The sequence below is a fragment of the Lemur catta genome, chromosome 4 (assembly GCF_020740605.2).
Source record: "Lemur catta isolate mLemCat1 chromosome 4, mLemCat1.pri, whole genome shotgun sequence".
Taxonomy (NCBI): Eukaryota; Metazoa; Chordata; class Mammalia; order Primates; family Lemuridae; genus Lemur; species Lemur catta.
This window is the reverse complement of record NC_059131.1, coordinates 72,640,484-72,654,699: the sequence shown is the minus strand read 5'-3', so window position 1 is coordinate 72,654,699 and position 14,216 is coordinate 72,640,484. Positions and strand designations below refer to the sequence as shown.

The window sequence follows — 14,216 nt, the reverse complement described above, 5'->3', positions numbered from 1 at the left end:
TTCTCCTCTTACCCAAGCCTGGGGGCAGCCCGTTCTGCACAGTTCCATGGCCTGCTGTATTTTCCCTGATGCCTCTGCTTACTCTACCCACTTTGGCCAGGCCATCCTGCTCAGGAGCTAGGAACACTGAGCATGCACTGCCCTCTTTGTGACCCTGCATGTGTGCTCCTTCTCTTGTAATGCGTATTTCCTTCATCCCTATACACCTGTTCTTCAAGGCTCAGATCAAGTCCTCTTCCACAAAATTCTCCTTTATTCTGCCAGTGAACATTTGCAGAATGGTTCCCAGGTATCTGAGATATATCAATGAGTAAGACAATTTCTGCCCTCAAGCAGTATAAGAGCTGAGTGAATAAGGCAGATACATCAGCAGATGATTATACCAATGCTGCCCAGCCTTTTTCTAATAAAGCACGAGAAAATGATAATATTTATTGCTGGCACCCTAGGCTGCTTGTAGCTGGCCCTAAGACCCACCCGGCCACTCTAAAGGCTGAGGGGCTCTCAAGCCTGCCCTCCCTCTAACCTGTTTGTGGCACACCAGCTTGGAAACTCAGGGTGATGCTACAGTGTGATAAATGCACAAGTAGAAGTAGGGACAGAGTGTCATGGGTCCCTCTCCCAGGCATGGGGGTAAGGGAAGGCTTCCTGGGGAGGTGGCTTCCAGCTGAGTCTTGAATGGTGTTAGGTTGCCAAAGAAGGAGATGGAGTGGGCATGGGAGTGAGTTTGCCAGAGGCAGCTGCATGTGCCACTGCCTGGAAGAGAGGACATGGCTCAGCTTGAGGGGCAGAGGTTAGATGTGGCTCTAGTGGTGAGCAGGCATGAGACGAGGAGGGTCTTGGGCAGGGGTGGGGAAACTTTTCATGTTGGAAGTTTGCATTAATTTAGTCATAATCAAATAAGGCTGCATTCAAGAAACTTCAATTAGATAGACTTAAAAATGTACATTGTTTGGGAAAAATCTAAGTACTATGTACTTAATAATTTAAAAAATGAAAACTATTTGTAAATTTTAAAGTTAACTAAATGACTTTGTTGTGTCTGCTTTTTGTTGGAAAGCATTTGAATATTTGGTTGGAGCATGGAGGTCCACAGTTTCAGTTGATCCTCTAGGTGGGAATCAGTCATTTGTGACCTTAAGACCATCTTGATTTGGGTTAGGTAGGAAAATGTAGATTTACAGCAATAAGTAGTTGAAAAGCAAGAAAGCATTTTTCAGGCATGTTGCCAATGGCATGGGTATTCTACTCATTTTTCCATATTTCAATTGGATCTTTCTTAGCATCAAGGAATGACTTTAAGATGTCATGTACTGATAACTCAATCAATTCCATCTGTAGTTCTTCAGGTGCCTTGGTGAGGTTGAAATACTAATTTGAGTGTGATGTCATGGTTCTCAAAGTCAGTGAACCTTTCATTATATTCTCCAATTATTAATAATAGGTCCATAACAGCTGCATATTCTTCAAATGTTTCACATCCATCATCCTGCTCATCAATGACCTTTGCTAACTGGCGAAAATGTTCATCCAAAATTTCCTTTTGAGGAAGTGCTTTGAAAAAAGATAGATTTTTTCCCCCAAATGCTTGAATTTTTTGCCAGATATCATGTATACACTTAGTTTTACCTTGCAAAGAAATATTAAAGACATTTTGATTTGACATGCTATCACACAGAAATGCTGCATTCCTATAGAAATCTTCTTTCAACAATTCACATTGCTGATTCTGTCCTTCATAAAATTTAACTATCTGTTCTCACAGAGATAAAATTTTGCCTAACACCCGTTCCTGCAATAGGCAATGCACCTTAGAATGATACAGCAAATCCACACTAAATACCTCCTCATTCCACTTCAGCATGTTATGAAACTGATGATGCCATGTTGCATTTGCCTGAATATAGTTAACAACACTTATAATTTATTGCAAAGTGTCACTTAAAATAGTAGCTTTAGCACAGAGATTTTGCTAATGCATGATACAATGAAAAGAAATGAGAGCATCTGGATCTGTTAATACATTTTTATCTGTGCAATAAATCCTTCATGTTTTCCTGTCATGGAAGGTGCACTGTCTGTACATACACTCACTAAATTTACCAAATTCAGTTTGACTCCAAGACATTTATCCTGAAAATTGTTGAAGATGTCTATTCCCTGTGTTTTTTCACAAAGTGCCCAAAGTTAGTAACTCTTCATAGCAAAGAAAATATTCTGTTATGACCCAAATAAAGTATTAATATAAAACCTGTGGCAAGTCAGTAGTATCGGTTGATTCAGCCAAATCAATTGACTCATATATATTTTTTCCTTTTGAAGTATTGCCTTAAGCTTTTCTGTTAAGTTGCTGGCTAATTCATGCTACCGATCAGTTATGGTTCTCCCTGAAATAGGCAGTTGTTTGTACTTTGAAACATTATGAGGGTCTAAGCATCTTACAACTTCGACAATGCATTCTTTCACAATTTCTACATCACTGAGTAGCTTCCCTATTTTCCCGATTATATAAGCTACTTTTTAAGTTGCTTCAGTGGCATTATTTCCAGGTCTTACTGGTGCTTGAAAGAATTGTCTTTGCTTTTGCTTGGCGTCTTTTAATTTCTGCAATACAACCTGACACACCTCTCCCTCTAATTTAAAGTATTTGTGGTCCTTATGAGTGTTATAATGCTGATGAGCATTGAATTTCTTTAATGTTGATATTGCAGTATCACAAAGCAAGCAAATCATCTTATTTTTTAGCAGAAACAAGATAATACTGTAATTCCCAATCCTCATTAAAAAATCTGTTTTCTTCCTTCAGTGTTCTCTGGGTCTTCTTTGACGTGACGGACTTTTAAGCAGATAGAATTAAAAAAATATTGTTGAGCTGTGCAACTATTCACAAATTCCACTTCAAACAGAAACACAGTGCACTATTGTCAGAAGCTGATAACAGACTATGTACTTTACTCCCATAAACTCTCACCAACCAGCTTTGAGTGGTAGTGGCGCCAGTCAGGCAGGGAAGTTAGAAGGAAATCATGAGCATAGCAGCCATCAATTTAGCCCTTACGGCTACTAATGTTCTAATAGTGCTGGTCAATCTGGGAGGATTATTTTGTTGAAACTTATTTTTTTTCTTTGGTATTTTAAATATGTTCATTTTAAAAATAAAATAAAAATATAAAAGACAAGCAAAAGTATATTAACAAAAATAAAAGGATTTGTTCTGTAAAATTTGGATTTAGTCAAAAGGCTACATTTAAGGACCTAGAAGGCCACATGTGGCCTTAAGGCTGCAGGTTCCCCACCCGTCTTCTTGGGTGTTGCTCTAACCAGACTGTGAACTCCTTGAGGGTTGAGACCACATTTTACAATTCTGTGTCTTTCAAACTGCTGATCACATGATGAGAGCTCAATACAGAGTCACTGTTTGATAGAAAAGTCTCTCTTTACTAGTGACCCTGTCCTGGTGGCTGCCATGAGACATGTGAACAGACTTTCAGGAGCAATGTGAATATGAGAGGTATTTTCTAGAACTTGTGTGAAGTCCCACTTAGTTGAAAGCTCTGAGGGGCTTATAGTTCTCTATTCCCTCATGTTTCCAGGACAAGCTTCTGGTTTAGCTTGAAAGAATGCTTTGCATGGTTTTTTTCATTCTGACACTGGGTTAGTTATTTACCCATTGCCTTGAGCTTCACACACTCCTTTCTATAGTCCACCCTGTGGTGTATTTCCAGGGCTCCGTGGCCAGCTGGCTTTCTGTTAGGGTCTGCCAGGAGGAGGCACTGGTGGGGGATTGGAAGGCAGAGGAAGGAGAGAACCTCGAACAGCAGAGCAGTTGCTGGAGGTTGTTGGCAATAGCTGTAAGAGGAGTGGGGTGGGGTGATTCTTGCCTCCAGCAAGTCCAGGCTGAGGCAGCAGCTTTTCAGGGTTCCAGAACCAACAGCAATGGTTCTCTGGCATCAGCAGATGCAAGCTCAGTGTCTCCAGTCCAGGGGCCTGAGCAGCTCTGAGCCTGGGTATCCATCCATCTCCCTCTTTGCCTTCAGCGCACTTCTGTCTTTGCTTTGTTCTTTCAGCCCTTCCAACACTTTTGCTACCAATCCTCTGTATGATACTCCCTCCGTCCAAGTACCTAGAATAGTTTCTTCTTCTTCTTCTTCTTCTCTTTACTCTTCTTCTTCTCTTCCTCCTCCTCCCCCCTTTCCTGACTGGACTCTGGCTGACAAAGACATCTACTTGTATGGATATGTTCAGTTGCCCTAAAAGAGAATAAAGAAACATCTGAGGCCATGAAAAGGTAGCACAGATTCTGTTGTCCAGATACCAATAACTCCAATATTGGCAGTCATGGTCCTGGGTTTGTTATGTGAATAGAGGTTTTATCCTATTTGAAATGTATTGATAGGGTAGCACATTGAACTACTTGAATTGCTTTTATCCATGGATGTATTTCAGATGCAGGGCTGTTGATCCAGTACCTTTTTTTGTTTGTGTGTTTGTTTGTTTTTTTAAGAGACAGAGTCTTGCTATGTTGCCCAGGCTGGCCTTGAACTCCTGGGCTCAAGTGATCCTCTTGCTTCAGCCTCTGGAGTAGCTGGGACTGGCACGTGCCTTTGTGCCCAGCAATCCAGTATTTTTTACAAGTATCAAATTTACAAAGAAAGAAAAAGAAAAGAAAAAATCCCCCAAGCTCTATAATTCTCTGGCACACAATTCTCTTCCACTATGCCTTTTGAGTATACATCAAATACAATAAAAACAAGTGAGTCAGTTTTAATGGTGTGGCTAAGTCACTTACAAGGGACTAGTAAGCCTTCTAAACCATCTTGGCAGAGACTGCCACAAGGCATTGCGGGAGCCTGTTCCCAGCAAGGCAGTTGGATTCTCTTTTGTTATAGGGTTTTCTTGAAAATTTTTAGTTATGCCCCATATATATTATGTAAAAACCACTGGCTGCACACTTAACTATGGTAAAGTGTTATAATTCCATAATTCCGTAACATCACAACCTGGTGTTTTGTGAACAACCTGATAGGTACATCTTCCCCAATGATGTGAATCTGACAAGGGAAAGGAATCTTTAAGGGATTCTCTGAAATAGTGATGAGCAAAGGTGTGAGGAAGAAGAATAAAAATAAAAAATAAGAATAATTTAGCTTTCTGCTAACTATCTGTGGTCCTTCATCTGGATGGACCATAATGTCCACCTAGAGTTAAATATTACACGGGGTGGTTGGTTCTATTTGAATTTTCTCTCATTAATTTCTTAGGCCTCATGTGCCCTGTCTGATTATACAACAGAAAGAGTTTTGCACACTGTGTCTAAAACTTGCCACAGCTAACGAAGAGTTAATAGACTCTGCTGCCCATCCTGGTCCCAGTTTGTCTAGTTTCTGGACAAAAGTGATAGAGTAAACTGTTTGTCAATTAAAATGAGAGGTCTCCGAGCACCTGTACATATACCACTTTAAAAAGCCAAGGAGAGCCTCCTGATATGATTTCTCTTGAAGCCTTTATGCTGAAAAAAGATCCCACTAGAGCTATAATAGCAGCCAAGAAACCAGAATCATAACATTTATAAATACTCATGGATGATGAAAGTTTAATGCATGGAGAGGGCTGGGGTAGGGAAAAGAGAACTAGAGATCTTGTGCTTGATTTCTTGGAAGCTGACTGCTGTGGGCATGGCCCCACCAACAGCTATTCACCATCAAAGAGATAAAAGGAAAAGATTCACTTCCTGTGTGTGCCCTGCTTTTAGCTCAGATGTCACTTCCAGGAAGCCTTCCCTGCCCTGAGATGGCCCCATCCTATCTGCTGTCCCAACACCACGAGCTTGTGGCACTGTCCTGTGGTTTAATTACGTACTCACCTCTCCCATTCGTCTGCGAGAATTCTGTAGTTAGGCTGCCTCTGTAATCACAGGCACTCAGAAAAAGTTTGTGGAATAGTGAAAATATTTGTGGAAAGAACAGCCACAACAGAGCAGCTTTGTTAGGGACAGAATGGTAAGGTTATAGGCAGAACTTCTTGGCTATAATTCCTCTGACAGTGTGAAATAAAGGGCTGGAGAAGGCAAAAGAGAAACTGCAGAAGGAGAGAAGAAACAAAAAGGGAGTGATTAGAGTCACCATGAAAGAGAAAAATAAATAGGTGGGACTCAAAGCGATTTTGATTGACTGTCTTCAATGTTAAACAGGTACCATGAACTAGTTGGAAAATCTACAAAGCTAAGATGAATCATCAACCAATTCTAACCCATTCCTTGGAGGTATATATTCCATGGCATTCCAATTTCTTAGCACAAATAACTGAAATCCAGACTTTCCTGAGCTACAATGTGAATGGTTTGAGACAAGTGTAACTGTATCACCAGATTTCTGTCACAATCTACCCTTCTGCTGCCAGTTGGAGTAGCAACAAAGTATCAAAAAGCCCCCCAAGGCAAGCAGTTATTTTTTTCTGTTTGCTTCTTGTCTTCTGCCATGAGTGTCTTCCACTAGCCAGAGTCCTGGGGGAGTTCTATATCTTCCTGAATAAACCAGTTGAGCCAGTAACTGAAGCTTGTCTTTCCCCACTTTCTCTTCTGACATATGCCTCTGCTTATAGAAAATGAATGCTTTCTTTTCCTTCCTTTACCAATAGAAAAAACTGGAGAAAGTGGAGGGAAACATATCTTTTTAATATTCATCCATTCAACACAATGTTGTCACTTGCTAAAGATGCAAGCAGAGAGGTAGCGTGGTGGGGTAGTATAGGGGCTCTGAAATCAAACAGATCTGGATTTGAATTCTGATTTGATCATTTACTAGCTGCATACATTACTATTTGTATCTACTAAATTACTTACTTTCTTAGGCCCTCAGTTTCTTCCTCTATAAAATAGGGATAATAGCTAACTGTGCTATTTGGTCTTTTGGGCAACCCTGTGGAAATGGCTCGGGGGCATTCCCCACTATTTTGTCAGGGGGCAGTACATTCTTCAACTGCAAGAAGTAGTTTGCTTGTCTGTCATTAACAGCACTGTATAGCAAGGCCTAGGACCCTTCATTCCCAGGTGATATTTTAGGCAAGATATATCCAACAATGTATCAAAAGTTTTATCCTGGAATGGCTTCAGTCTTCACTGTTTACATCTAGTCATGAAATCTGTCACCAGCTTGCTACTTGGCAATGTCTTTGTCATAGAATGCAGGAAATCTGTCTCTCAGTCCCCCAAGTAGAGAGAAAAGTTGTCTTTGGATATCATGGCTGTTATGCCCAAGTTGTGTCCAAGGTGCTGGATGGTGGACAAACCTCCTTTTGTCTGGTCCTTCTAAACCAGTGGGAGACTATGGGAGGAGGGATGTCATGTGGCTCTTCTTGAACCTTTAAAACAATTGACAGTTATGGAGAGAAATTTCACCATGAGAGAGCTGATAAACCTGTGCATATCATAGCTGATTATTACTGTTATCTTGAGGCAAAAATAATAGATTTTTTTTCTGAGAAAAAAAAAACCATTGTGATTGATGTGTCTTAGAGTTTTCAATCTTTGAATTATTGTTTTCTGGAAAGAATCTGTTTACTACTTTGGGACCGTGGCAGGCACAGACTGACTCCTTGATCTTTGCAGCCAATTCCCTGCAAAGGTTATCTTGCAGGGTTGTTTTAAGGATTATTTGTAGCAGTAAAGATAACACGTCCCTTGTGTTTGAACCACTTATCAGTGGTGTGACCTTGGGTAAGTTCTTTAATCTGAGCTCATTTTCTCATATGAAAACTAGGGACTAAAATATGAGATGATGCAATTAAAGCTCTTAACACTGTGCCCGGTATATGTTAAGTGTCCAAAATATGATGTGCCCAAGGCTAGTTACTGTTAGCACAAGTCATATGGATACTAAGAAAAAGGATACAGTAGATATGGATATTAAGAAAAACGGGCAGACCACCCGGGCTTTTTATACATGATTGTCTATTCTGGTTCTGAAGTTCACCTCAACCTTATGAAACGTGATGGATGACCATATGGGGCTCAGGAGGAAGGGGCAGAACACAGCGGTGTAGTGGGAAAGTTAGGGGCATTAGTCCCCAAAGAGGGAGCGCTTCAGTCTTAGCTGTATTTCTTCTTCCTAGTTGCTTAAGTCTGCCCCTTTCCCTGAGTCGCGGTCTCCTCGGTAAGTGGGGGATAACGGTGCCCGTCCTGGGGCTGCCGCGACAGTCCGCGACAGTCGGCGAGCTGCCTGGAACTAATGGGCCTCGGAAGCTCTGGCTGGACTGGGGCCGGGACCTGTCGCCGGGGAGGCTGCCCAGGCCGGACGGCCGGGGAACCGGAGCCGCCGCTGGGGCAGGGGCCGGCGGAGGCTGGGCAGGCGAGTCGGAGCCGGGGCAGCCTGGGTGGCCGGGTCGCGCGCCCAGGCGGAGGCCGAGGGCTCGCCCGGGCCTTTGTTGGCAGCCGGAGCTGCCTCTGCACACGCCGGGGAGGATTAAAGCCAGATGTGGCGGCGGGGTGCGAGCCAGGCGCTCCGAGCCGGGACCCGGGACCGCGGCGCCGCTCCAGACCTCGCGGTGACATTAAATGAAGGGCGGGGGCTCACGGGCTATATAGGCTGCGCCGCGGCGCCCCTAAGTGACAGCCGGGCGGGCCACTGGCGGGTGCGGCGGGCCGTGCGTGGCGCGCAGTGGCCGGCGGCCAATGGCTGGCGGGGTTGCGGGCGGGGCCGGGGGCGGGCGGCGGCGGCTCCAGCGGCGCGGGCGGAGCCGCGCGGGGAGGGCGGGGCGGCCGGCGGCGGCAGGGGCAGCGGCGGCCACAGCAGCTCGGCCGGCGGCCGCGGGAGAACTGCCGACGCCAGCGGCGGGTGAGGGGCTCCCGGCGGCGGCGGCGCGCGGGCGGCCCGGGGGAGCTCAGAGCGGCTGCGCGGAGGGGCGCGGGATGGAGGGCGGCGCCGGCGGCGGGCTCTGCGGCGCCCGGGCTGCGGGAGATCCACCTGCTGGTAACGGAGCCGCCCGCGCCGCGGCCCGGCCGGAGCTTGTGCAAGGAGACCTGCCCGCGCCTGCGGTGCGCGAGGCCGGCGCCCGGCGCGGGCTGGGCCTCAGGGGCGGGGCGCGGGCCGGGGCGTCCTCCCCGCGCCGCCCGCCCCGCGCGGAAGCCGCAGCAGCCCCTCGGTGCCGCGCGCCCTCCGGGTGGCCGGCCGGGCGCCTGGTGCGTTCCCGGGGCTCCGCCGCGCGCCGGGGCTAGCCGACTTTGGGGGAAAGTGGAGCAAAGTGTGGGTTTGCGGGGCTACGGGGGGGAGGGAGAGTTGCCCGCGGGACCCGGAGTTCGAAGCGCCCACGTCAGTAGCCCGCCCGGGAGTCGGCGCCTTCGCGGGGCCGCGGGGCAGGTGGGGCGGTGGCGGGGCGGTCCGGGGCGCAGAGGCTCGGGCTGCTCCCGCCGAGGGGCCGGGACGCGCAGCTGCTGCAGCGGGGAATTTTCGTGCACAGTGAAGACCTGATGGTCCAGTGTGAAAGAGCACCCCAGACCCCCGGGCCTCAGTTTCCTCCGTAGTGAGGAAGCTGCAAGTAGGACCCTTACGTTCGGTCTAGGTGATTCCATTAAGTGTGCCAGGTGACATCGCGAAGGCGTGCTTATGAGCTGGCGGTGGTACCGCTCGCACGCCCGCTTTTATTTCTCGAAACATTGTGTTTCTCTGTAGCACGTTAATTGCTTACATTCCGAATTACGAAATATAAGTAGTCACAGTGTATGGTTTTAATGCTTTCCGTATATTTTGCTGTTGTGCTTTTGCTGTCGGACGAATTCTTTGATAAAAGATAAAGAGTGACAAAGTGGTTGGTTTGAATGTAGAATCTAAATTTAGAATCAAAGAATATGCGCTTTGTAGTTTATGTTTCTTTTTCTGAATGTTAATAGTTTTATTAAGAGGTTATCCTGACATAGGTTTCTTTAACCCACAAGTGTAAATGTGAAAACGCACTGGAAGATGACATTATGTAATCTGTATTAAAGAAAAATATTGACCTTTTTATAAATGGAAAACGAGTGAATTTTTCCATAATTGTGATGTATAAAGTTCTGTAGGCTTACGTCATGGATTTTATTGATTCTGGATATTGTGGATTGTGCCTTTCATTCTTCAGGCACCTCTATCCTGTCTGTGGGATGCTGATTAAGGAATATGCCAAATGTTCAGCAAAGTGTTCTCAGCCATGGACCGTACTGAATCGTTCAGAGAACACTCTAAAATAAAATAAAGGTTTTGTATCCAATAATAAAATATAAGACTGCAGCCCTTAAAGGACTTAAGAAAACAGATTTCAATTGAGGTCTAGAGTTGAAAGTTCCATTCATCTTTGGGAAGGTGGAGAAATGACTAGTAATTTTAGACACTGCGTTTTTTGGTGTTGCTAAAGAGTCAAATGTGTTAAGTGACAGTCTCGGAGAATATTAAGGTGCTAGATTAAAATTTTTACAAATATGGACACTAATAAAAATGTGGGTCACTTGTGTCTTAGAAGCCATCCTATGAACTGCATCTCATAATTTGAGAGCATGTAGATCCTTAGTTTTCCTCTTGTTTGGAGACTTCATTCACTTGTGTTTTGCAGTTAAACAGATTTGGAAACCCTAATTAAAAATGTATGACTACATTCTTACTGAGTAAAACACTCTTGTATATTTCTTGCAAAATTTCGGGGCTTATTGGTAGAATTCATTGTAAGTATCTTCTTTAAGTATTGGATCCAGAGTTTAATAACTTTCAGGATCCAATATTTAATTTTCCTTATGTTTTCTTTTATGTGTATTATGAGTAGTATATCAATAGTCTACTTTGATTTTAGAGTTCATTTACTTTTACTTGTCTCTATACATTTATACTGAATTTTACCATATAGGCTTTATTTGTATTTAATAAAACTGTTTTAAAATATCCTTTATTTTATGATTCTGTGCTTCTATATTTCCCCATTATTATTAATTGAATGTATACTCTATATACTTTTTAGATCTTTACTAGATCAATTTTTTTTTCTGAAAATAAATTAAGTATATAGCAACTGAAAGTTATAAGCATTTTATATACTGCAGCACCAGCATTAAAATTCCAAGTTGTAAAATTCACTGGGTTATGACCTCTATTTTTATAATCAGAATTCATTATTAGGTGCTTGTTGATTTAAGACAATATATTCAACACTTTATGGAGTTTAGTTAAAATTATAGGATTTTTGCTGTGAAGATTTTAATTCTCAACTGTAGATATGGTCATATTTGATGTTAATTTGTCTTAACGTGGAAGGTGAATAAATGTGGTCTTAGAAAATAATGATGGCTTTATAAGTGAGAATATTTTTGGAGCTCCTTGTGTTCACATAGTAAGAAGTTAGGTGCTTCTAGAATATTATATGGAAGTTAGACCTGCTGGCCGAGGAGAGTTAGCAGACATGCTTTGGTGAAGGATTGGTGGGGGGTTGGGGGAGGCGATTAGCCAAAGGCTAGTGAGAAATTTATGTAAAGTTGAATTAATTTAGACTTTGAAAATTTGTATGAATTTTGCAGTTTATTTCATAATAGATCTATGTTTGTTATGGAATATAAACATTTTTAAATTTACACTTATTGTTGGGTGTAAGTAATACTCCAGGAAGAGTCTCCAGTTTAACTTGAGACTTGGAGTATCCCTGACACTTCTCTTCACACTGCCATGGCGCAGGCGGCCTAATTTGAGAGGGAAGGGTGGTAGATGACAGCTTGGACTGTGGAGTCATGCAAATTAGGGTTTGCTCTCTGGGTTCATTTCCTCATGTGTAGAATAGAGTTAATAATGCCTACCTCGTAGGATTTGTGAAGATTTAAACAAACAGTAGACCCAGCACCTAAGAAACATTTAATGAGCTGTAGTGGCTATCATCATCATTATTATTAATGCTGTGCCCCTATGATCTTTCATGTCTAGTAATGTTCAGTGTTAAGAAGTAGTTGAGGTGGTAGTTTCTGAATTGGCTTCAAATGGCTGCTTTAATCAGCCGTACTCTTCCACTGAGAGAATTGGCCCTTGGGATCCATAGCCATTTTTGGAAGTACATTAACTCACCCCACTAAAGTGTCATTTAGTATATTGCCAAGTGCATCTTGTGGTATCCCTGAGGCCACCAGGAATCAATGCACATCTGGGAGAGCCTGACATACCCCCAGGGAATGAGACTGACTACAGGCTGAACTAGTGGCTGACAGTGTTTTGTTTTGTTTTTTTAGTAGAGTTAACATTTATTGAGAACCTATTGTTTGCTGGACACTATGCTTAAGTACTTCTAACAACTTCATTTCTTTCCGTTTTCCCAACAACTTTGTTGAGAAATTCCCCAGACTTCCTGAGTTGAAGCAATGCAGAGTGATAGGTCCGTGGTCATACAGTATTCTGGCTGGATTGCTACATTTTCTTTTTTCTTTGTTTCTTTTCTTTTTTCTTTTTTTCTTTTTGAGATGGGGTCTTGCTATATTCCCCAGGGTAGTCCCAAACTCCTGGGCTCAAGTGATTCTCCCACTTTAGCCTCCAGAGTAGCTGGGACTAAAGGCTTGAGGCACTGTACCCAGCTGATTGCTGCATTTTTCTAAATGCTTAAATATTCCCAACTTATACCCTGGGAATAGGTTAATCACTGGAAAAGCTACATTTATTTTATGAAGATGATAAGTAGCAATAATAACTGTCACTTCTTTATTATTTATGATAATATGTGAAAGAGCAGACAGGTTGTTTTCTCATTTTGTGGTTGAAACCTCAAGGACTAGATAAGTGACATGCCCAGATAAGTCATGTAAGTAATGACAGAGCTAGGTCTAGGACTCAGGTCTTTTGACCCTTATGTATTGTAGTCTGTCAATTTTCTTACCTCTTTTTTTTTTTTTTTTTAAACATTACCTTTATTGTGCACTAGGAAAACTGAGGAGAGTGAAGATTATGTTACTCAGGAACCATTGTGTGATCATTAGAGTTCTCATCTTGGAATCTGTGAGCCCCACAACTTCTCCATTTATATAGCTAACCATAACTTTCTTTTCACAGACAAAATAAAGGCAGTGAGGAGGGAATATAGTTTAAAGCTATTTTCCCCAGGAGGAGAAGGACCATATAATTCTAGTGTATTAAATGAATAAATGTAGGGATAATTTCTATAGATACAGTTTAGCCCTGCCAAAAGTCTATTTAGAATGGCGAATAATAAATGAGGATACTTACATTTTGCATTGCTGAACAGAGTTTTTCTTTCTCTTTCCCCCCTAAATAGGAAGAAAAAGGCCTGAGACATCAGCATATGAAGATTGTGAAGACAATCCCAATTGTGAATGGTACCACTGCTGGGCTCCTTCTGCAGAACATCTGAAATGAACCTCTCTTATTGATTGTTTTTATTGGCCTAGAATCAGGAGTACTGGATTTAGTTGACTTCAGGGTAAAAAGAAAACAGTCCTGGTTATCATCACAAACATATGAACCAGTGTGATGGTGAAATGAGATGAGGCTCCGAAATGGAACTGTAGCCACTGCTTTAGCATTTATCACTTCGTTCCTTACTTTATCTTGGTATACTACATGGCAAAATGGGAAAGGTAAGAAAACTGTCTCTGAAAATGTGCCTGAAATGTAGTAGGCTTTTTGTTTTGTAAAGGTGCATAAATGCTTAGGTTAAATACCCTAGCAATCCACATTCTGCATGCTATCTGCTGGCAGTTTCTTTCTTACCCCCAAATGAAACAGTGTTCTTGGACAGAGGAGACAGGATTTCTAATTACAATGGTATAATAGGGTTTGTTTTCAGTTTCTTATAATTGCACTTGGAGAAACAGATATATGACAGCCAAGTTGAATAATAAAGACTTTTGTTTTGGCATTTTAGTTTTTTTACTAAACATAATAAGTGTTTAATAAGCTTCCTTGTACTGAGTGTTGTATAAAACACTTAAAAGGACACAATTAGTGCCTTCATGAAATTTACATGCTGATTATGCTAGTGATTTGGTGCTATGTAGTTAATGATTTAAACTGCATGCATTGACAGATTGCTCCTTAGGCAAAAATATTTAAGAAAGGGTGAGGAGAAATTCTGATTGTAATTAAAAAAAAAATTTAAAATTATGTTTAGGCTATTGAACTGTGTTTTAAAGGAAAGTTACCTGTTCATTGATTAGAATTATATTCAGGGGTAATGCATTTCTTTGCTTTTTTTGGAAGAGAAAATATTTG

General features: G+C 42.5%; 1 protein-coding gene across 5 annotated transcripts in view; it reads left to right on the top strand.

Annotated features, from left to right (window-relative positions):
* Positions 1 to 8,748: 8,748 nt before the first annotated feature.
* The window catches only part of MGAT4A (alpha-1,3-mannosyl-glycoprotein 4-beta-N-acetylglucosaminyltransferase A), a 100,979-nt gene continuing 95,511 nt past the window's right edge, over positions 8,749 to 14,216 (top strand). For 3 of the 5 annotated variants that reach the window (XR_006734773.1, XM_045550193.1, XM_045550190.1), the window contains exons 1-2: positions 8,749 to 8,831; positions 13,261 to 13,582. Coding sequence is in view for 4 of the 5 variants with exons in the window: in XM_045550193.1 (XP_045406149.1) it covers positions 13,489 to 13,582 (94 nt within the window). In the remaining variant the exon portion in view is untranslated. Of the gene's footprint in view, positions 8,832 to 9,158; positions 9,240 to 12,896; positions 12,984 to 13,260; positions 13,583 to 14,216 lie in introns of those variants that run through there. The other 2 variants (XM_045550192.1, XM_045550191.1) reach the window with 2 other exon arrangements.